This window comes from Ptiloglossa arizonensis, chromosome 2, assembly GCF_051014685.1.
Source record: "Ptiloglossa arizonensis isolate GNS036 chromosome 2, iyPtiAriz1_principal, whole genome shotgun sequence".
Lineage (NCBI taxonomy): Eukaryota > Metazoa > Arthropoda > Insecta > Hymenoptera > Colletidae > Ptiloglossa > Ptiloglossa arizonensis.
The window spans coordinates 30,236,118-30,257,253 of record NC_135049.1 but is presented as its reverse complement, the minus strand read 5'-3'; the positions used below and the strand labels follow the sequence as shown (position 1 = coordinate 30,257,253).

Genomic DNA, 21,136 nt, shown 5'->3' with positions numbered 1-21,136 from the left:
GGAAGATAGATAGAATAATTCGAGGAATTTATTTTACGGTTTCGTTTCCAAAACCCTTTTGAAATTCGGGTCGATGAAACTTCGGACGATACTAAACTACCTCCGCTGATGCGAGTCCTTCTTCCAGGGAACATGACCGACACGGAAAAGTTGAGGGATACTCGATCGGAGTGCGGAGCTCGTGGCAGAAACTCGAGGGTAAGACGAGGTTCCCGAGACGCCGTTTCTGCCTGTGGAGAACGCAGCGTAGACAGACTATATCTCAGGGCTGCAGCGAATGCTAGAACCAAAGGATCACGTCACACTTTGCTCGTCATACGCAGCGATTACGAGGGTCGTGGTGGAAACGCCCTGAGCGTTTCCAAAGGGGACGTTGTTGCCCTCCTCAGCGATCACGTCAGCGATTGGTTCTGGGTTCGTTCACGGGACGGCAGAGAGGGCTTTATACCTGCTGTGATCGCAGGTCACGGTTTCCTGTGACGATCGCGCCACCGATTTCATTCCGCTATACCTTACAGATACACGACTCGAGCGTTTCTACTGGAAGCAGAGAATGTCGTTATGCGCGATCCAAGAATAACTTGTATATTTGTAAAAAGTTTTTTATATCATGTTTTATAAAATGCACATTGTATTAATATATTTATTAAAGAATATATGTACGTAACGAGCTCGTTCTCTTCCGCAGATCATTCGTGAAACACTTTGTGGTTCCTTCGTACTAAATGCTTCGCTACGCAAACTTTAACATTAGTTCGCGATAATTGAAGTTCGTACACACATCGAGATTGTTCGAGGAACCGGCTACACTGAGCACCCTTTGCGGTGTCACTTGATAAATAATACTGTACACTGTGATACTGGAAGTTGGCACTTTGGCCAATGTTTCTCCTTGATACGTCAAATGGTAGACGTGGGGAGCTGTTCCAGCAGCTATCACGCGTTCTTCGTAAATGTTTGCAACGTGGATACCTTCATCGGGTAATTCGAACACGGTCGCTGCTTCCATCGTACGCATATGCCATAAAGACAAACTTGGACCACCGCCGCAAAGCTGAAAAAATCATTAGAGTGTTTAATTATTCTTGTTTTGTAATCGTTGTTCTAGAATGAATTGCACATTGAATGGGAAAAATAACATAAAATACGCACCAACCAATCGTCTGTAAAATCTATGGCCCCTATCCATTTGCCTAGCCATGGTCGTGCGACCTTGTCTACCAAGTGAGGTGTCAATATGTTGGTATTCTCCTTTTTTCGTAAATCCCACAATCTTACTGTTCCATCCTCACCGCAAGAAGCCAATTGATTACTCCTAGAAAGCGTTGTAATATCTGTTGCATGAAATTTAAGGAAGTATTCGTTAATACTTATATAGTACGTACATTAAAGAAAGACCATGAATATAGTCCGTGTGTCCTTGTAGATTCCTAACAATTTTACCATCTTCTAGACTAATTACATAAATATTATTATCGCCGCAACCAGCGTACAAAAGGTGATTCGATTTGGAATATACCATGTAATTTACATCCGGTTTTTCATAGCTGTCCCTGAAATGATATTGACATCGTACTGTACGATCTTAACATATTTTCTTCATAATTGTGTAGTAAAGACTACACTACTACCCTTACTTATTAACTGGGATCTGTACGGTCCAAGCAACTTTAATTTTTTGTGCCTTGTTTGAAATAACCGACTTCCAAGACCATCCACATATTTCTCCAGACGTTCCTGTTATTAGAAAATTATCCGTAGATATCATACTCTCTACCTGTTGATTTTTATGAGCAGTAAAATGATAATTGGGGCCTTGTAATTCATTTTCTTCCACTTTGTGAGGTCCTAAAGCCTTTGATAGTCTGCAAAAAAGATGGAAGATATCGTAAAATAAACAATATGTTTTAATTTTGAGTCTTTTTTATGTTATAAAACTATCCATAATAAAATTCCATATTTAAAACAATGTAATGTCAACATAACCAACATTTTGAGATTGTTTATCACCATGAACAAAATGTTTTCACTTACTCAAAAATTGATACGTCTCCGTAGATATTTCCAGCCACCAAATAATTTCCATCCGGGGAGAATGTTTGTGATAACACAGTGTTATAAAACAACTTCTGATTAAATGTATCCGACATCATTTGTCAAACAATCTTTGCTATACTATATTGTCAATTGAGGTTAGAAAATCGATACGAAACGTAAACAAAACTCACTACACACCGTTGATGTAGCTTCGATATAATATGCCACCGAATTTCTTTCTAAATTCATATTAGAAACGCTTCGATATTAACAGAAACATGAAATGTCGGTGGAAGTCTACCAATTAGTTCGTGAAAGAGAGAAGGGAAAAATATTGTGTAAGAATATAAAATAACTTTACCTACTTTGCCAAAATATTCCTGTTAAATTTACTCCGATGTTAACAGAAACACAGAACGATAGTAGAGATCTTCGTGAACAAGAACAAATAGATAGTAAAGCGAGAGGGAGATATATAAATTCCCGTCAATTTAAATAAATCGAACCCGCAGATTAAAACTTAACAAATTATTAATTCGTAATTTAATCGTTTTATTCTTTTTGTATATTTAAATTATTATATACATTTATCACATATTAAATTTATACATTGATTAAAAATAATATTTATATTTCATTTACGATATAGTTTGTAATTATACATAAATAATAATAAGTTTAATAATCTTTGTGCATCGACGAATTAAAATCTTCAAATGCTAACAAATAAAAACCATCAAATATTGCAATTACAATTTCCATGCTTTCCTTCAATGTAACATACATTTATTCATTTAAATAATTTTAATAACTTATTTTTTTCTACTTGATCTTTTTCTTTTATGGCTGCAGAAAATGCTTGTAACTCCTTTTCAACTGTATTTTGTAATGTAGGATCCAATTCAGCAGCTCTTTTTAAATCCTTAATAGCTTTTTCTTCATCCCAGGCACCTATGTATGCTTTGCCTCGTCTATATAATGCTTTTACATTATCTAATAATAATATATAAATATATTAGTAATTTATTTTTTTAAGTACACATAAAACGAAAGGTATATAGAGTCACAAACCTGGATCATTCTTAAGAATTGTAGTACAATGTACTATGACAGCATAATACTCTTTTTGAATCAATTTACATTGTGCATAATTTAGTAGCAATGGAGTTTTCAATCGATTCAAAGCTAGCCACTCTTCTTCGTTTGGTTTCTCACTACAAATTAGACGCAATAAGTAGCAATATGTATAACAAAAATGTGTGAACATATTAAATACTAACGCAAGCATAAGTTGTTCTAACAATCCAATTCCCTTTGCATATGTATTACAAGCACCGTCATAATTTTTCTCTTTAAACAAAATATTTCCTTTCTCTTTTATGTCAGGAATACTTTTTAGTTTTTCATTTTCAGTCATTTGCCATGATTCCTTTTCATATTCTCCTGGTAAAATAACTTGAACAAGTTCTACAAAACAGAGTAAGGGCTTAAAACTTTGATCCGAAATAGCCATAAGCTAAAGGAATAGCAGTTACCAATTGTAAATTCTAAATCTTGAGGGTACTTAATGAGTTCATTTAAATCATCATATCCAATTCCTTCATTTTGTAAAGTTACACCACAACAATGGTGGGCACGTTTTTCCGATTGCGGTTTTCCGAATTCCCTCATGGTTTTAGACACAAAAGGATATGCTGTGAGTAACTAAAGCAATAGGCACTGTGAAAGTACATGTTAAGCTTTCGACTGTATTTTCATGTTACTATAAACATACGCTTTTATCAACTCTGAAGCATGCTACTTCATTTAATGCCATCTTTTGTACAATAACTTCCCATACTTCAAGTTTGAACTTCTTGCCTAAAACAAGCTCCATTAACTTTCCCATGGTTCTGGTATCATCTATTACTGTCCTTTCTGAATTACATTTTGTTGTTTTAAAATGAAAAATAACCTAAATGTTTAAACACATTCCTTATATTAATATAAAAGAATAGATATGAAATAAAATAATACTTTCAGAAATACAATCAGGAATTATAATGCATACTTTGGATCCAGGTACAAAATGGCATGTTTTTGTTCCTGCATGGATCACAGTTTTTACTATAAACGTCTTATTATCCATATTAATGATGTAAATAACAATAACAAGTGAAATAAATAGAGTACATTAAAATCAACCTAAAACAGTTTGAAATTATGATATCAATGTATTCATGAACCACAGAGCATTAGTATTTATTTACAATGCAAAATTGAAAAAAACTTACTACTTGAACTATAAAAGTTTACAGGTGAGTGACCTGTAGACTTCAATCATTATAAAACATTTTTTGTACCACTTTCAATACACACTTATCTAAAGGTTATCATTTTTAATAGAAAATTAATTTTTTGATGAGTCATTACTTCAGTTTAAATACACTAACTTTATTTTATTCTTTGATAATTCTTTGCATGATTAAGAATGACAACGTTCGTGCATTTAATATCGTAACTTATGACGAAACATGATACAACTCATGGTAGCGAAACTAGCGATAACCATAATTTGACAACACAGCGTGTAGTACCGCAATCAAAAAACGATATAGAACTAGTACGTAGTATGACTAGTACTCTTAAAGTGTGTCATTGGATCTAACGATTCTCTTTCGAATTTATCTTGAAGAAAATATTATCTAATCATTCTGCCATTGATGACTAGTACAATTTTGTCATAGTGACTAAATAACTTTCTGTGTATGCTCGCAAATGTTCATAATATTAATATCTACATTCTTCTAATATTTACGAATGAACTTTACGATAAAAATACATGAAATGTATGTTGAATTTAATAATTAGTAAATACTACAAACATTAGGCCTAGTGATGCTTTAACAATTTTTAATTTTTGTAAAAGAAAACAAATATTTCATAATTGTGAACTTTGTACAAAGCATAATGATTATACAAAATTTTACATGACTATACAGGTATAATTTGAGCAGCTCGTTAACTAATAATGTATTTTAGCATTTAGTTTGGAGACAATAACTTCTTGTATGTTCTTCACAAATTTTCCGTGAAAGTACAGGAAAAAAGGGTATATTATCAAGTAATATAAGAAGAACACATTTTACATTTTAACCATTGCTAATATTCCTGACTCAGCCAGATGAGTATTACTGAAAAAAACACTACTTTCACTGATAGTATAAATGAACATAAAACACGTAGTAAGCTTACCAATATTTTATGTTAAAAGTTTTATATTACAAACATTTTAATTAATCGTTACTGTAATGTGTTATTGGTTTTAGGTGTCGAAGAAATTCAAATACCTGTACCATGGGGTCACTTAAGCGGTCAGTAAATGTTTTAATTTAATATACTTTTTCATATCCTTTCAAAAACATGAAATTCTTTTAAAACTTGTACATTAAAGAAGTCGAATAAATATAGTAGTATAATAATGCTAAATTTAGGCAAATGGTGGGGACCAAAGGATCATCAACCAATAGTGGCGATACATGGTTGGCAAGATAATTGTGGGACTTTTGATACCTTGATAGCATTAATGCCATCAAATGTAGCTGTTTTAGCATTAGATATGCCTGGCCATGGTCATTCCTCCCACTTTCCTATTGGGCAATTCTATCATGTATTGTGGGATGGGCTTCTATCGCTACGTAGAATTGTTAAATATTACAAGTGGAACAAGGTTAGCCAGCAAACAAAAGTTATACAACGATTGCATCATATTTTTACTTTGCTTAATATTTATCTGCAAATATATTTTCTTAAGTTTACAGTGCAATTTATTATAATTTGTACTACCTTCTATTTATATTGATATTTTATTTCTTTTACAAGTAGGACATTTATTTACTATTTTAACATTCAATTTTAAATATTTCAAGTTCAGAAATATCTTTTTATTAGGTGTATTTTATTACAATTTCTGTTAAGTTTTAAACATTTTCTTCAGCAAGGTTGACTGTTACAGGTTTATATTAAATATTAAAATCATTAATTATTATTAATAGACGTAATGTAACTTAAAATTACATGTCATTACATATGTCAAATCATTTAATATCGTTGTATAACTATAGATTACAGATGAGCCTTTGAGAAGACAACAAAATTTCGTAGTTCGGCTACAACTTTGTTTCATTCTAAAAGTCTCTCTTGGACATTGATTTCTAGAAGTTATTGATATTAATAATGACATACTTATGGTGAAAAAATTCTTGCATTAAAATAATTTAATAATTTCATCATAATATAATTAAAACTTACCTGCAGGCAAATGGTGGGGTCCCAAAGGGATCCAACCAATAGTGGCACTGCATGGACGTCAAGATAATGCTGGCAGTTTTGACACTTTGATTCCTTTATTACCTGCTGACATTTCTGTACTTTGTGTGGATATGCCTGGACATGGTTTATCTTCTCATTATCCAAAGGGCCAGTACTATCATGTTTACTGGGATGGTATTATTCTACTGCGTAGAATTATCAATCATTTCAGTTGGAGCAAGGTTAGCGAGTGGATTAATTGTACCACTCCACAACTATATAAGTGTAACAGTCATCCTTAAAAATTGTTATTATCTGTTTATGCTATATCAGTGCACGACACAAAAGGAGGTGTTTAATATGATTGAGCATATGATATTTGTACATATAAATGCACGTATACATTTGTAAATTCATAATTATTTGTACAAAAAAATTAATATCTAAGTACTAATGTTGATGTCTACGATATTTATATTCTTTCTTTCTTATTTACTTTTTAATACTGTATATATTACACAATTATTTCTTATCGATATAGGTAAAACTACTTGGACATTCTTTAGGAGGAGCAATATCATTTTTATACGCTGCATCATATCCTGATGAAGTGGAGTTCCTGATTAGTATAGATATTGCAGGCCCTGGTGTAAAAGATGTAATAAAAACTGCTGGTATAACTGGTGATACAGTGGATAAGTTTCTAAAATACGAAACAATGGAATCTAATAGTGTTCCATCCTATTCATACGAAGAAGCACTTCAAATAGTCGAAGATGCTTATAATGGTTCTATAACTAAAGAAAGTGCAATAATATTAATGAAACGTGGTACACGTTCCACCTGTGATTCTGGGCGATATTGCTTTTCACGCGATGCACGATTAAAGGTAACGAACGTAATCTGCTACTTTATAATTAATATAATTAAATCTATAATATATATACACATTAATGTATTGATATTTAATTGTTCAGGTTTCTATGTTAGGTATGTTATCCATGGATTTAGTGCTTGCCTATGCGAATCAAATAAAATGTGCTTATCTTAATATTCGTGCTATTGATGGATTGAAATACGATCAGCCCGAAAATTATGATAAAATTTTAAATCAAATAAAAATAGGTGCACGAATATTTGAATATCAGAAAGTGGAAGGAACTCATCATGTGCATTTGAATAATCCTGAAAGGATTGCACCATTAATTAACAAATTTATAAGTACTTAATGATGAAGCATTTTAGATGTAATCAATGAAAATAGACAGTAGTTTTGAAATTAAAAATTAGTTTTGTGCAGGTTACATTAGACAGAGATCCGTATAATCTATAAAATTTAAACAAACGTTTATTTTAGGAAATAAATGTATTCTGTATGTATTATGTACAGATTTTATGTTCTTCCACGATAGATTACGGTTTACATCGATTAATTTAATTTAGCTAAAGTACAACCATTTTTAACGAAATATTTAATAAGTGAGTATAAACGCACACTAGGTATTATTTATTTAAAGTATACTACTTCCTCCAAGTATTAATAAAGTAACGAAATATTTGTTAGACGCAACGGATTCTTCTATTTTTTTATGAAGATAGTAAATCAAAGATTGTTCAGTTTTTGTGCATAGAGTTATTAATATTCATTTCAAAAAGAAAAGTAATAGTTTAGTAGTTTGTTTGTTCAAACATGCGACGTAAGTTAAAAATAAAAGTTACTATTTACAAGGACAATGAACGTTGCTGTTATTACACCTACCGGTGTAATATTTTGTTTAACGGACTACGTTCGGTCGACAACAGCGATAACGCATTATTACGTTAGGAACGCGATGCAACAAACTTATACCGGTTTATGCTTCTACACGTAACTCGACGATAAATTACTTTGAAGTGATACACGTTATCATTTCGCTTCTTTCCTTAGTTACAACTTTTTTTTTCGTAAAATATTTTTAACATATTTAACGATGAAACTATTGTTTGTAATTTATTATAATAAATAATTACAGTGAAACAAATAAACAATCGTGTTCATTTGTTCATTCTCACCAACAAAAAATCTACTCTAATTACCGATTATAACATTCTTAAGAGTTACGGAAAACTGCGTTACCACTGCGATCAAATTACAAAAGAAACGTCGTACGCGAGATAAAGAAGTTATTGATACAGATGTTTCTGGGCTAGATACAATGGTCAAACTGAGAAGTTTCCGATGTCAATTCATTTACACAGCTGGCAGAAACGATGCCACGTAGAAATGAAATAAAATTATGTACCAAGACCTTATCCGTCGTAGCTGTTACGTGTCAGTTCTGTTTAAAATTTTAATCGGTATAGAGCGATCGGGGAGATGGATTTATAACGTATATTTATGCCTTATCGAGGAGCAGGTAAGCGAAAGTTCAAGTAGCAACCGGTAGCTTAAAACATTTCGTAAAAATACGAGCATTAAAAACGCGATATAATAAAGTAAACATCGTAGCGACTTTGTGTAAAAATAATTGCCGCGAACATTTCAATTTAATTTATCGCAATGTTACGCGTGTAATAACAATATATTTCAATGCATGTGCGAAGGTCGGAACTTAAATTCTAGTCCGTGGATGGAATTTAACGTGACGGTATTATACGGGGCTTTTTGTCGAATTATTGGTTTAGGTCGTTATCAGGTAACTCCTGAAACGAACTTATCCTATCGTACATACACGTTCTGCGTGTCAGTAATTACGAGCGACGATAATGCTGTCACACGTAGAAACGAACGTGAATATTCCATTCCGACAGGTGAATACTGACTGCAGTTGTCTACACGTTCTCCTTTAGTATTCCCGTACAAATTATTGGTTCTATACAATACAGAATTCGTCGTTGCTACATTGTAAGTATGTGATTTTTCTATATTATATGAAATTACGTAACTATCGAGATAAAATATTTTATTTTGGTACTATGTGACATTCATATTTACTACATTATGTTTATGGATTTTATCCATTTTACTGCCAGTCTAATCCCATCTAATCAAGTTTGAATTGTCGGTCTGATCCATCGATCCTAACGATCAACAAACTTTTCACTTGAAAGTTTGTTCGTTCGGCTCGAGTTATCAGATTGGGAAAGAACGTACTTCACTCCTTGAGATGAACTCGACACGATGTTAGGAGGAAACCGACTTTTGATTATATTTCTGGAGATGTTTACGATATTCAGCTGCGCGTTGTTGTAATTCTCTATCGGTAGGCGTGTATGCTGCGTAAGTCCTCAAGCGAGCTTTCGTAAGTTCTAAATCCTGTTTTTAAAATATCGATTTTAATTTAACACGTTTTATTACAGTAATGTTTTTACGATAAGACAGTAATTCATATTATATTGATGAAAAAAAAGGCTTTATCGTGAAATTTTAAACGAATCTAATGTACATGCGCGACATAAACTTTATATCTTAAATTTTATATTCAGCGTTTTCTACGTGCTAAATTAATGTCGGTAATAATACTATACCTTTATGAACTTTCGATTACGAGCCAAAGATTTTTCCGAGTTTATGCGAAAAATAGGCGTGAGGAAGTGCTCCAAATGTTTTTCATGTTGCAGATGTTCCGAAGAAACCTTGCCCGCATGGTTATCATTGGCCTGTATCGGTGTCGTCATTATCTACGACCTTTAATGTTCACAAGTAACTATTCTGTTTCACTTTTACATAATTTTCAATTTCAACAGGTTGAAAATGATATAGTAAACGTACACGCATGCCTACCGTGTATTGCAACTGGTTTCTATAGAAATATGGTACTTGTGGCAACATAATCGATATCGACGCCCGCATCGAATAAACGCATACATACACATGCAGCAAACACGAAAATACTTTGAAGGGTAGAGGAATTTTGTTTTTATTACGCATTCAAATAACTTAAATAAATTATATTCAACAGACTGATATTCATAATCCTAAGTATGAAATGCTTTTGTAATTACGATTTATGTGCAATATGTATCTACGTTTAAATAATACATTTTGATAGAAGTTATGACATTTGAATATCTCCTTATTGTACATTCATTCTCCTAAGGTTTGTGATGTTGGCTACAAAAAAATATAACATAGTCGTGTAATTTTTATATTTGAGTGTCAATATGTAATAAAATCATACTACTTACAAGAATGTATATATGACTCGGCAATGATCGTTCTATCACTTCCAAAAGTCGTGTTTTACTTACTTTATATTCCTCATCTACACATAATATAAAAATAAAATATGAATTAAAGGTATAAGTATGACAAATATAGCGAGCGATAAAATTATTACCAGCAGGAACTGTTAAAGACAAACTTGGAAGTCGTACAAAACCAGCCACCAGTGGCCGTAATATCCATTCAACTTTTCTTTCATTTTTCGGAAGTATATAAATATCGACCTGAGAATGGTAAATAATCGAATTAACTACCATATTACGCATTTTTTGTATATGTTCTCAAATTACTATTTACTTGTTTGTGGCCAGCAAACATAAACGCTTCACTGGCTTCCATGGTCAATCGCAATGTAATCATATAATCCGAGTGATTTTTTATAAAATATGATACAAGTAGCGGTGTGCGAACCCAACCGTGGACCGGCAATTTAGCTTCTAGACCAATCACTGCATCTTCAACCCACAAAGGAGCTAAAGTTACACTGCTACTAATTTCTAATGCATTGTCATCGTCCGCACTAAAATAGCATATAACGTTATTTAATTACTTTACGTCATTACAGTTTTACATAATTTGTTATTTACCGTTTCCATTTAATAGTGTACACTCCTGTACTGATAGGTTGCTTACCACCGCTTTTGGGTATCAAATAGTACGAATCTGTACCTGTTTCACCATCACAAAGTGTAATACCTGCTAAAGCAGAAATTAATTCGTCTCCATTTTCCTTTTCAATAGAATCACCCTGTGCAATTACACAAATAATATTGTGATGCAAAATAAGAGATTAATAATGAATAATGATAATATTACTTACCAATTCTATAGAAGTATTAATAATGTTTAGTGGCCATTGAGAAATACAAGAAACGTGGGGCATTATTATGAAAGGTACATCAATAAAACCTTTGGTTAATGGTTCAAGAAGTACAGTGTAAAATAAAGTAGATACTTCAAACGGTTTTGCAACTGACAATAAATATGTTAATTCTTTAGTTCCTTTTATTTCTTCAGATCTTGAGTACTCAACCTATAATTTTGAAAATTACATACACTGTTTTTTATTTAAAAAATGCAAAAATAAGCCTATAATACTTACCTTTATATGAACATATCTATCGCCAACTTTATGGGCTCTTAAGTATATTGTTTCATCAGTACTACAATTCTTCTTTAGATTATCTATTGGTACCGATATTAACGATGGTTTGTTTAGCATTGTTAAACTTAATTCCGCTACAAATTAGTGAAGTTAAAATTAGCAAACACATTATATAACATTATAATAATTTTCATTCAATATTATAACTTAACACGTACTTGATTGTTCATTTGCTCCATCAGATACAAGTGACACACTTAACAATGCTGATAATATATTTTCATTAGCGGTAATAGATATTTTAATTGGAAGCCATTCTCCTAAAAGTGCTGGATTGTTGGATTCTGCACTTATACTCAGACTAGATTCGTCTTGTTTTATTTCTGCATTGACTAGCGGTTGTATTGTTTCAAATTCTCCTCTGCTATTATAAATATAAGATGCATCATTCTGTGAAAAAACATTTATAAAGGTTTCGTTTTGAACGTACCGAAGTTGCTGTATCTCAGGATACAATCGACTCAAGAAATTTGTTTCTCTTCCCACAGTAGAGAATCTTAAAACAATGCAACAAATGGTGTCGTTACCCATGAACAACGAAATAGTGGTGATGCGTATCTCACTACCATCGCTTTGTTTTGGTGCTTGAAATTTGCAAAGAAATTTTTTTGTTTCTTTTGCATGAAAAGTAAGATTACTACTTTTAGCATCAGTTACAGTAAACTCTGAATTGCGGCTTGCACTGAGAATTGTTATTGATACTTTAGAAAATTCTATTACGCCACTGTATGAATTTCTGTAAATACAATAGTAAATCGTAGTAAAAGTCAAGATCTGTTTGTTTCTATGTAAATGTTACATAAACTAAAAATAGATTACCTGATAATAACTTCCACACTGACTGTAGAATTAACAGCATACTTTGGTTGCAAAAATCGTGCTTTAACTTCTACAAACGAACTCATATTATCATCAATTGTAAAGACAATCGGTTCTGATTGATTAAGGTCCATTACCCATTTCTCTAATGCAGAAGGTTTCACATTATCGGGTAAATCGGGCTCCGGATTTGGTGGTTTCTTCTATTATTTTATATAAATATTTAAATTAATTGTTAATTATTAATTGTTAATATAATGTTTTGTAATGTAAAATTCACTCACATGAAGGATATTAATAATATTATTATAAACAGCAACTTTGTAATCTTCTGAAAATGTGGTGGAAGGTCCCAATGCTTTAAATGCTAATGTGATGTAGTCTTGAATACTTGTGGATAGATAAGCCGCTCGCAAGGCATACTTTAAGATATTTGTGATTAAGACGGGCCACCGTTCACCGTGATATTCCCACAACATGTGCATCAATAATCTGGCCAATCAAATTTTATGATTTTGATGTTAAGTTATGAAAATAGTTTAGAGGAAATAACGTTACTATCAATCTTTTGACTAACAAGTAGCACAAAGTTTCTTTTGCAATTTCCAAATATTTTTGTTACTATAATAAGAATTTAATTTTAACTCACGTGAGAACTTTTCCATAATCCTGCGAATTATAATATTCCTCTGCCATTTGTACCACTGAAACACAACTATTCAGTTACACATGATTTATAAAAAGAAATTTGTAAACAAATGTGCTGTACCTAATACTCTTCTCATTCGTGGACTTCTGTACACTTTAAATTGCGAAATTGCATTTCCTAACAGACTAATAATTATTTTCTGAAAATTAAATATTAGTTATGTACATATGTGTAATAATCAATTACTGAAAACTAAAAACAGAAAGAATATAAGTATGCCTTACAGAATGATTAACTGTATTTTTTTCTTTGTATTGTAAAGCCTGTATAGCAATTGCTTCTTTCTCTGGATCTGTCGGTTCTGCACTTAATTTTCCACGGCGCCACGGTCGTTGTCCGTAAAATTCAAGTTTATCCTCTCCAGCTAATGGGTCTGGTTCTGGATAACTGTTAATATTCTAAAATGACAAATAATGTATATGTTATTATACTTAAAAGTTACATATAACATTCTTTTTATTATGTATCTTAACTCCTATACCTGACAGAGTTCTTTGCAACATGTTTGCCTTAAGCCTGCATGATGAGCCGCTGATTGAAAATAATATCCAGGGTGCTGAGTTTGAACAGCAGGAAGACCCTGTCGAATAGCGTCATCAAATAATTCTGCAAATGTAGAAAATTGACTGCACATCCATGCATGATGTTCAAACATAAGTTCCTTTGGACCAGTTTTCAATTTGAATCTGCACTACCAATTTAATATTAATACAATAGTACTTATTACATATTTTGTAGTCTATGTTGCTTTCTGACCTGTCAATATAAACTCTATATTGTGATATGGCTTCTTTTGGTACATTTAAACTGAACATTATTTTACATAATTTGTAGTTTATGAAACTAGCAATAGTTTTAACTTCCATTGTATTTGTATCTGTCATTTTTATTTCCAACAAATTATTATACGCTTGCAAATAATGCCTGCAAAATCATTTCACACTTTTTAAATATAAGCAGACTATTTGTTAATGTTAACAAATGTACCTTTTAGCCACATTTTGATCTTGTTTAAGTTCGTTTAAAAATGCCATCTTAAACTGATGACGCACAAATAGATGTTGATGCAAATTTTTGTTAAGTTGATCTCTGTGTCCTTTTACAATACGATACTCGTGCTGATAAAAGCTTTGTGCTAGATCATATAATGCATTTTCTAATCTGTAAATGTACATACCACCATAAATAGAATAGATAGAATATACAATCGAATAACAATTATTTGTTTAAATCAATTTGTTAATTCAAATTAATTTATTAATTACCTAGACGTGTACCCCAGTAAGTGGTCTCCATGTGGTAAAATGTATAATAATTTCGGAAGTAGTTCACATGCTCCACAAACAGCTGTACCACGTTCAGATGCTAAAGCATCTTCAGAACCTGGTGGTGGCTGTGTACAATGCTGTATGAGTACAACAGCTATTTTTGTAGTTCTGCCTTCCAAAGCATTTCTGAGACAAGCAATTACAAGTAATGATCACAATAATATCTAATATAATACAAATATCGCACAATATAATTTTTACCTAAGTGTTTGTACTCTAGAAGCACATTCCATTTTTTTTTCATTCCATTGGGGATCGTTCCAATCTAAATCATAAAATACAACAACAACTGCTGGAATTTCGTTAAGGTATTTATTCATCCAATTACGTTTCAATATTCCTTTGGGTATATACCATTCGTATGAATTACGCTAAAATACATTATCAATAATGCGTTAACTTTTAAAAAATAATCAATTAATATTCTAATACTTTCCAATTGTTTAATACTGTATACCTTGGGTTTTACTGTAGGAAATTCATGTGTGAGACTAAGTAACTTAAATTGAATAACAGAAACTTGTAATCTACGATTATTACTAAACGCATCCCAAATTGAACGATGTACAGGATTTGTAATATCTAAACCAGTCAAGCCAATAAGAGCCAATGGCTTAGTTGTTAATTCCGATGGTAACTCAAACATAGTTACGAAGTATCTGTAAAAATACAATAATTTTATAAACACTATACATAAAGTACAAATTAAATAAATCTATGAATAACTTTTATATGAATAATTCTGACATTAATTCCCATACCCATACCAACCATACCCAATTATCTTACCAATGACCTACATTGAATAAAAGACTATTAAATTAGAACTTAATGTTCAAGGAAAGTTCACACGTACTCGATGTGTTCTAAATACGTGCAATTTGACAGTTTAGGTTATGTACTTCTGCCAATGATGTGTGGTTCGGACTGGTAGTGTCACCTAGGATCATTATTATAACGACATTCATAGATTTGATGCGAAAATAGATGCACAAGAGCGCGTCTGCACTAGAATTCATAGGCAGCAAAACTAACTATTTAAATAATTCTAACTTGATCTCCAAATAAATATAATAAAACGCCAAGAAAATGTGCAAAAACGGAATAATTATTTACCATAAGTCATAAGCAAGTTACAAGTATGAAATAAATGTTTGTTACACAGTTTTTATCCTTTAGAATAAAATTTCATTTCGATTGGATGCAATTTTAGGTCTGGGTTAGATCTGGGTTAGGTTTGAATTTATGCATTTGTTGTGATTAAATTGTTTCATTTGCAGTTTAATCGTACAATACTTAAACAATATCGGAGGCATTCAATAATTCCGATTCTTTATCTTCTTCCATGGGATTCAATTTACCAGCGGAACCAGGAGAATTTAATTTTGTCGGCTCAGGAGTTAATCGGACCGTTGTACCATGCCGACTGTAATCTTCGATTTCTCCAATTGGTCGTTCGATGTCTTCTTCGATGTCCGTCCTGCATTTGTTCTATATTTCGAAAAAATTCAATATAAAATGTTTGTCCTATATTTCGTCTCGATCATTTTAATTCGTTTTGTTTTTCTTATACCTGAAGGATCTTGACAAACTCTTCCCGAAACACTGAACTACAGGAGAAATATATGACAATGTGAACGGCAAAGTTACAAAGCTCGGTGACAGCTGCGAATGCTCGAAATAGATGATAACCATCGTCCGCGGTTTCATTGTTATCGTACAAAAATGGAAGAAGTATCGATGGTATCATCGTCACCATAAAGCATACCGCCATGACCGACATTAGTGTGGCCAGGTGCTGTTCTTCTCTGAAAAATGATTTACGCGCGATAAGAAGAATGATTACTCAAGTGCATGCAATGGATATTAACTGTTAACCAGGTTGCACGTTATTCGAACGATTATTTTGTAGCCTATTATTGGGGAAAAGTTTGCTCGTTTTTCAAGCTGCTCGTGTTACATAAGACCTCTCGAGACAAACATCGTACAAACTACGTACCTGTCAAACGATAAAACATTCCGAGGACACGTAACAATATTTCTTTATTCGAGATCTAGTGTATAGGTAAATGATAAATTTTATTTACGTTTTCACTCGTTTCAAGGTCACTTTGTATTTTTCCCTACATACTTGACTATTGAACGTGATCTTCAGCTTTTACCATAGCGCGCGTAAAGATCGATACGTGTAAATTTATTAAATTTGTTCATTCGACATTGAAACGACCTTGAGGGGAAAAGAACGAGGAAACAATTTTACACGTCCGGTAAATGATTATTCTTTGATCTCGTTTCAGTCGAACGAATTGGTTCGAAGCACGGGCGTAAATGGATCGATCGAGCAGCGAATGATTTCAAATTTCATACACTACTCCCCGAAGACAGTTCGCTGCTATTTGCTTACGAGTAACAACGCTACCTGTATCCACGGTTACGGGTGAGCAGAGACGCATCGGGAACGTTCGCGGTACGGTATTTCTCGGCGACCGATTGAAATTCTCTTTTCTTTGCGTTCAGGTGCAAAAACCTCTTGACAACGACGGTGTTCAGTAGAAAGAGGATCATCGTCGGACAAAGGCGCACCACAATTTCCATGATCCAGATGTAACCGTGCCATAACGCGTTCCGCGTTACGGAAGTATTTTCGCGCAACGTAAAGAGGGTCACGGAATTTTCTTGCTCCTCGTGCACCGTTCTCATTCCAGTCAGCGGGGCGCTTACCTGCGCAACGATCACGATCGAAATTAGTCTCGTAATTCCCGTCGATTCGTCTTCGTACGACGCGTAAATAGAGACAAATCGTTTGAAAAGTATACCGCGAATCCGAGGATGAACGAGCACAGGATGAACGAGCGGACATTCTTGCGCGCGTTTCTACCGCGGATGCGGGCCGGGAAGAATATGAAAATGTATCGATCCACGATTAAGCAGGTCATTATTAAAATGCTCGCGGCTGCAAAGGTGTTGACAGCGACCTGCTCCAAATGAGCGTGATAAAACACGGATGGATAGTTGTTCTTCATCCCGTAACCCAGTCTGATAACTGAAATTAGATTCATTTTGTTAGTACGGTATCGTGGACAGTTGCGAACGTATGTCACGAGTACGTACATATCGGTATCCAAGACACCAGGACTCCGATATGCGCAAATGTAACTCCTCTGAGATACAGGTAGGCGATACCTCGAAACATTGGCGTCGATAACACTGCGAGTATCAATACGTTGCCGAATATACCGCTGGCCACGATCGTCGGAATTATTATTCGGTAAATAATTCGCAACGTAGGCGTCGTCTCCTGGAGAACATTTTTGTTCGCGTGGACAACGTCGTTCCACGTAGAGTTTCCGTTCACGCTGGACAAAAGTGTTCTAAAAATTTTACAACGCTTTACAAATCGTGGAAAACGGGTTTGCGACATCGGGCTATGAACAATTTTCGTCGCCGCGCAAACATCGAATACCTAGACGCGTCTCGCGTCGTGGATCCGATTCGCTGGAGGTTCTGGATCGGAATTCAATCGGCCCGTTAGGTCGAAACGGAGAGGAAAAAAAGAAAAGAAAAAAAAACGTACCCTTTGAGAACTCCCGTCAACATAGCGGATACCGGAACTATTTATCGCGAGAATCGTAACACGTTCCGTGGAATCACATCGAGGATGCACCACGATCAGAGACTTTTATGGTAGTTCTTGCCATAAATAAAATTTTATCTGGCGCGTTACACCGCGTTCATTGACAGCCACTTGAGCTGAAAGCGTCGCGTCAAGGTGCACAACAAGTTCTGCGAGATTCATCCCCTCGATGAACTCACCGCCGGGTTCCCCGGTGGTGAAAAACCGATATCGCGCATGCTCTCGGGACGACGGTTCGCTTATTGTTACACCCGAAGTATATTTACTTCTACATTATAATTATATTCCAGCGCCCTTCGTCCGGATAACTCGGTTAAAGATGCAATAAAACTGCGCCCTCGGGGGTAAACTAATAGAACGAGCCGGGTCCGTGACGACGACAGAGAGAACTCTAGACGCGCGCCGCGATTCGTAATTGAAACGATCGACAGGAATGTTTGTAAGATCGTCACCACGCGATAACATGCGGACGCGTAAGAAGGAAAGCTTTAAATCGGCTCGAAAACCTTCACTTTCTCCGTGCTATTTTCTGAAAAGGACGCCCGGCTTAATAGATGAGCTATAGATTGCCAAATACCAAACTTTGAGTGGGGTCGACCGGTATAAAATCAAAGTGAAACCGATGATCGCCTCTTAATTTTGGAACAAGTCCCAACGACGAGATTGCAACGAATGACCAGCTCGACATGAGGACCGACAATGAAAGATGCATATTCTGGTAACGGATAGGATCTGGTGTATCCTTCGACGCTCGAGGTGTCGTTTCAGCTTAATTGTTATTCTTTTCTTTTCAGGATAGCGCAATTCGTCAATGTCTGCATCGTGGTATGTAACGCGGATCTAATCCAGACTCTGGCGACGGACGATTCCTGTCCATGTCGTCCTGCCAACCAGTGCCCAAACAGATCCGAATTCCGTTATAACAACAGTCAGGTGTTGATACTGCCTTGCGAAAGCGAGAGTTTAGCGAGATGTTGCTCAATAGTACCGAAACCGATAGAATCCGCGTACACGAATGGACCTTTCCAAGATCACAGGAACAGACTCGAGGCAAACGACGAAACGGATACAGAAACAGACGCGAACGAGATATTAAGCGTCTCCGATTCGATGTACGTTGGAGAAAATCTTGAGGTACGCTCCAGCGTTCCATCGTTGGAAATATCATCGTCGGATGCACCTGTGCTGTCGTTGAACGTTCGATTCTCCGAAGATCACCGTGCAAACACGGACACCGTGGAAGAGAAAAGTGTCGATCGTACGGTTCCTTCTGGGAGTCACGCGAACGCGTCGAGGACTGTAAAAAATCTTGTGAACTTCACGAACGCGAATAAAGAGTCATCGTTGCAGCTCCTAAAACCGCGACAGAGGTACGTTGGAACGGTTAAGAAAATCGAAACGAGTACACCAACACCTGTGAAACAAGAAGAATCTATAACGAGAGTTAGTGATCGATTCGTGACATCGGATGTCCCACGGTTTACACAAAATAACGAGGAAGAATCGTACATCAAAGTTCTGATTGATCAAGCAACGAATTTTGAAAGTTATAGAACATCCTCGAGGCAAGCGGTTTTGTTTCAAAATAGAGACTCAAAGGCACAAAAGAGGACAAGTCTCGCGGGAAGAATCGACCCACCAATCCGTGGAGAAGCGATCTTGAACAAAGCTTACCGTCCGAAAGCGATCTTCGAGTTGCCGTCGATACCCAAAAGCGTGACTGAAAAAATAAACGGTCATCTCGAGCAGAAAACGTCATTAGAGATACCTCTTACGCTCGATGAAGTATCCACTCGAGCGACCAACGAAAATGCAAGCTCAGTGAGCAAACTTGATTCGCTACAGCGAGACGATACGTTAATCAGAAATTTATCACACCCGGAAGATACCGAGAATGTTAAACGCGTCTCTCGAAGTGGTGGTTCGGTCTTTAACGAAGAATCGAAGGTAGAAACAACCGAAGGCTCCTTTAATTCTTCGAATTCTTCATCCGTGAGCAACGTGAACGCAGAGACCGTGGACCAAGATCAAACGAAAGCTACTCAAGCGAGACGATTCAAGAGGCCGCCTAGAATCTTGCCGACAAAAAATCTACGTAGCGAAGAAAACGCTTCGAATAAATTCACGAATTCGAGACAGCGCGGGAGAAGTTTGTTCGATATATTGTCCGAGAGGAGAAAGAAGCATGCGTCTATTATTATCAACAGAAGTAATTCTAGTTTGAAGAAATTTGCCCCGGTAAATGACAATTCCACGAGTGCGGAAGAACGGGAGAACGTAAACGGCAGTTCCGATAACAATGTAAATTTATTATCGATCGAAGAAGACACACGTTCCATCGATCGATAAAGTAGGTCGAAAGTATTTGGATATAAATACAAAGATTAAAAATGTATATTTTTTCATTGATGCGAATTCGGCTGGTTTAGTTATCCAATCTAATAATCAATCTTAATAGAATGTTTAGTAAAAAGAAAGTACGAAGTTCTTTTTTTTTTTTTTTTTTTAATTCACCGAACGAATACTACAAACGGGATACATAGTTCGTACCTTCTTAAAAATGTGTATGCGTACACATACGTAATACACATTATGTATCTACATACCATACACAAAGGTTTCTTAGTTCCATATATTCTTAACTTTATGTATACGATGCAGAAATTTATTTCCTTTGTAGCCTTCACCTTTAGTCACGGTATACCATTAACCTTCGCATAGTAGACGGAAAAAGCAAGTAAACAACTCAACAAAAAATATTTATATTCTATTAATAGTTTGAATAAAAAATGATTGAATTCTTCAGTTTCTGTAGTTAAGTTCAGCAATATTGTTGGTACTTTTAAAAGCATAAATAGATAAATTGTAATTTGAGAAAGTTTATTGTAATGTCGTAATACAATTCCGATTATAAAAAGATAAACGTTAAATTGCTTACTTTTTGATTTTG

General features: G+C 34.6%; 8 protein-coding genes and 1 long non-coding RNA gene across 23 annotated transcripts in view; 4 read left to right on the top strand and 5 right to left on the bottom strand.

Annotated features, from left to right (window-relative positions):
* Window positions 1–946, top strand: part of LOC143143470 (uncharacterized) — an 82,798-nt gene extending 81,852 nt beyond the window's left edge. For 2 of the 6 annotated variants that reach the window (XM_076304740.1, XM_076304741.1), the window contains one exon: window positions 128–946. In XM_076304740.1, the coding sequence (XP_076160855.1) occupies window positions 128–480 (353 nt within the window). In that variant the 3' untranslated portion in view covers window positions 481–946. The remainder of the gene's footprint in view (window positions 1–127) is intronic. The other 4 variants (XM_076304739.1, XM_076304738.1, XR_012991161.1 and 1 more) reach the window with 3 other exon arrangements.
* Window positions 593–2,380, bottom strand: Thoc6 (THO complex subunit 6). Its single transcript, XM_076304746.1, has 5 exons — window positions 2,035–2,380; window positions 1,638–1,865; window positions 1,386–1,553; window positions 1,153–1,315; window positions 593–1,054 (listed from the first exon to the last, which is right to left on the bottom strand). The coding sequence occupies exons 1-5, from the start codon at window positions 2,151–2,153 to the stop codon at window positions 734–736; spliced, it is 999 nt and encodes a 332-aa protein (XP_076160861.1). The 5' UTR covers window positions 2,154–2,380; the 3' UTR covers window positions 593–733.
* Window positions 2,381–2,651: 271 nt separating this feature from the next.
* LOC143143475 (aryl-hydrocarbon-interacting protein-like 1) lies at window positions 2,652–4,628 on the bottom strand. Its single transcript, XM_076304747.1, has 7 exons — window positions 4,311–4,628; window positions 4,088–4,221; window positions 3,812–3,991; window positions 3,573–3,741; window positions 3,318–3,504; window positions 3,109–3,251; window positions 2,652–3,030 (listed from the first exon to the last, which is right to left on the bottom strand). Exons 2-7 carry the CDS (start codon window positions 4,163–4,165, stop codon window positions 2,828–2,830), a joined length of 960 nt encoding a protein of 319 aa, XP_076160862.1. The 5' UTR covers window positions 4,166–4,221; window positions 4,311–4,628; the 3' UTR covers window positions 2,652–2,827.
* Window positions 4,569–8,373, top strand: LOC143143476 (putative serine hydrolase). Of its 3 annotated transcripts, none has more exons than XM_076304749.1 (6): window positions 4,569–4,639; window positions 5,059–5,261; window positions 5,346–5,390; window positions 5,511–5,746; window positions 6,869–7,216; window positions 7,305–8,372. In XM_076304749.1, exons 2-6 carry the CDS (start codon window positions 5,201–5,203, stop codon window positions 7,554–7,556), a joined length of 942 nt encoding a protein of 313 aa, XP_076160864.1. In that variant the 5' UTR covers window positions 4,569–4,639; window positions 5,059–5,200; the 3' UTR covers window positions 7,557–8,372. The 3 variants fall into 3 exon arrangements, with proteins under 3 accessions (XP_076160864.1, XP_076160865.1, XP_076160863.1); XM_076304750.1 differs by lacking the exons at window positions 4,569–4,639; window positions 5,511–5,746 and adding exons at window positions 4,663–4,865; window positions 6,334–6,569 and having other exon boundaries at window positions 7,305–8,373; XM_076304748.1 differs by lacking the exon at window positions 4,569–4,639 and adding an exon at window positions 4,668–4,865.
* A 347-nt stretch (window positions 8,374–8,720) lies between these two features.
* On the top strand, window positions 8,721–10,364 carry LOC143143495 (uncharacterized). 3 transcript variants are annotated; one of them, XR_012991166.1, is made up of 3 exons: window positions 8,721–9,215; window positions 9,340–9,608; window positions 9,928–10,364. It is a non-coding gene; the product is annotated as an uncharacterized LOC143143495 (long non-coding RNA). The 3 variants fall into 3 exon arrangements; XR_012991165.1 differs by having other exon boundaries at window positions 8,723–9,211; XR_012991164.1 differs by having other exon boundaries at window positions 8,747–9,211; window positions 9,418–9,608.
* On the bottom strand, window positions 9,255–10,008 carry LOC143143492 (uncharacterized). The gene is made up of 2 exons (XM_076304785.1): window positions 9,835–10,008; window positions 9,255–9,622 (listed from the first exon to the last, which is right to left on the bottom strand). Exons 1-2 carry the CDS (start codon window positions 9,982–9,984, stop codon window positions 9,491–9,493), a joined length of 282 nt encoding a protein of 93 aa, XP_076160900.1. The 5' UTR covers window positions 9,985–10,008; the 3' UTR covers window positions 9,255–9,490.
* Gry (trafficking protein particle complex subunit 11 gry) lies at window positions 10,281–15,460 on the bottom strand. Of its 6 annotated transcripts, none has more exons than XM_076304708.1 (21): window positions 15,342–15,460; window positions 15,010–15,211; window positions 14,754–14,923; window positions 14,490–14,678; window positions 14,212–14,385; window positions 13,981–14,148; window positions 13,706–13,910; window positions 13,449–13,622; window positions 13,285–13,363; window positions 13,165–13,219; window positions 12,800–13,007; window positions 12,516–12,718; window positions 12,127–12,432; window positions 11,855–12,060; window positions 11,634–11,770; window positions 11,352–11,564; window positions 11,119–11,279; window positions 10,829–11,051; window positions 10,647–10,755; window positions 10,495–10,571; window positions 10,281–10,420 (listed from the first exon to the last, which is right to left on the bottom strand). In XM_076304708.1, exons 2-21 carry the CDS (start codon window positions 15,196–15,198, stop codon window positions 10,394–10,396), a joined length of 3,273 nt encoding a protein of 1,090 aa, XP_076160823.1. In that variant the 5' UTR covers window positions 15,199–15,211; window positions 15,342–15,460; the 3' UTR covers window positions 10,281–10,393. The 6 variants fall into 6 exon arrangements, 4 of the variants coding, with proteins under 4 accessions (XP_076160823.1, XP_076160826.1, XP_076160824.1 ...); XM_076304711.1 differs by having other exon boundaries at window positions 11,855–12,057; XM_076304709.1 differs by having other exon boundaries at window positions 15,409–15,446.
* A 157-nt stretch (window positions 15,461–15,617) lies between these two features.
* Window positions 15,618–18,710, bottom strand: LOC143143472 (putative G-protein coupled receptor B0563.6). The gene is made up of 6 exons (XM_076304744.1): window positions 18,127–18,710; window positions 17,664–17,923; window positions 17,369–17,595; window positions 16,972–17,273; window positions 16,126–16,360; window positions 15,618–16,043 (listed from the first exon to the last, which is right to left on the bottom strand). Exons 1-6 carry the CDS (start codon window positions 18,147–18,149, stop codon window positions 15,849–15,851), a joined length of 1,242 nt encoding a protein of 413 aa, XP_076160859.1. The 5' UTR covers window positions 18,150–18,710; the 3' UTR covers window positions 15,618–15,848.
* Window positions 16,022–21,036, top strand: LOC143143468 (uncharacterized). Its single transcript, XM_076304736.1, has 3 exons — window positions 16,022–16,617; window positions 16,850–18,904; window positions 18,981–21,036. Exons 2-3 carry the CDS (start codon window positions 18,873–18,875, stop codon window positions 20,533–20,535), a joined length of 1,587 nt encoding a protein of 528 aa, XP_076160851.1. The 5' UTR covers window positions 16,022–16,617; window positions 16,850–18,872; the 3' UTR covers window positions 20,536–21,036.
* The last annotated feature ends 100 nt before the right edge of the window (window positions 21,037–21,136 follow it).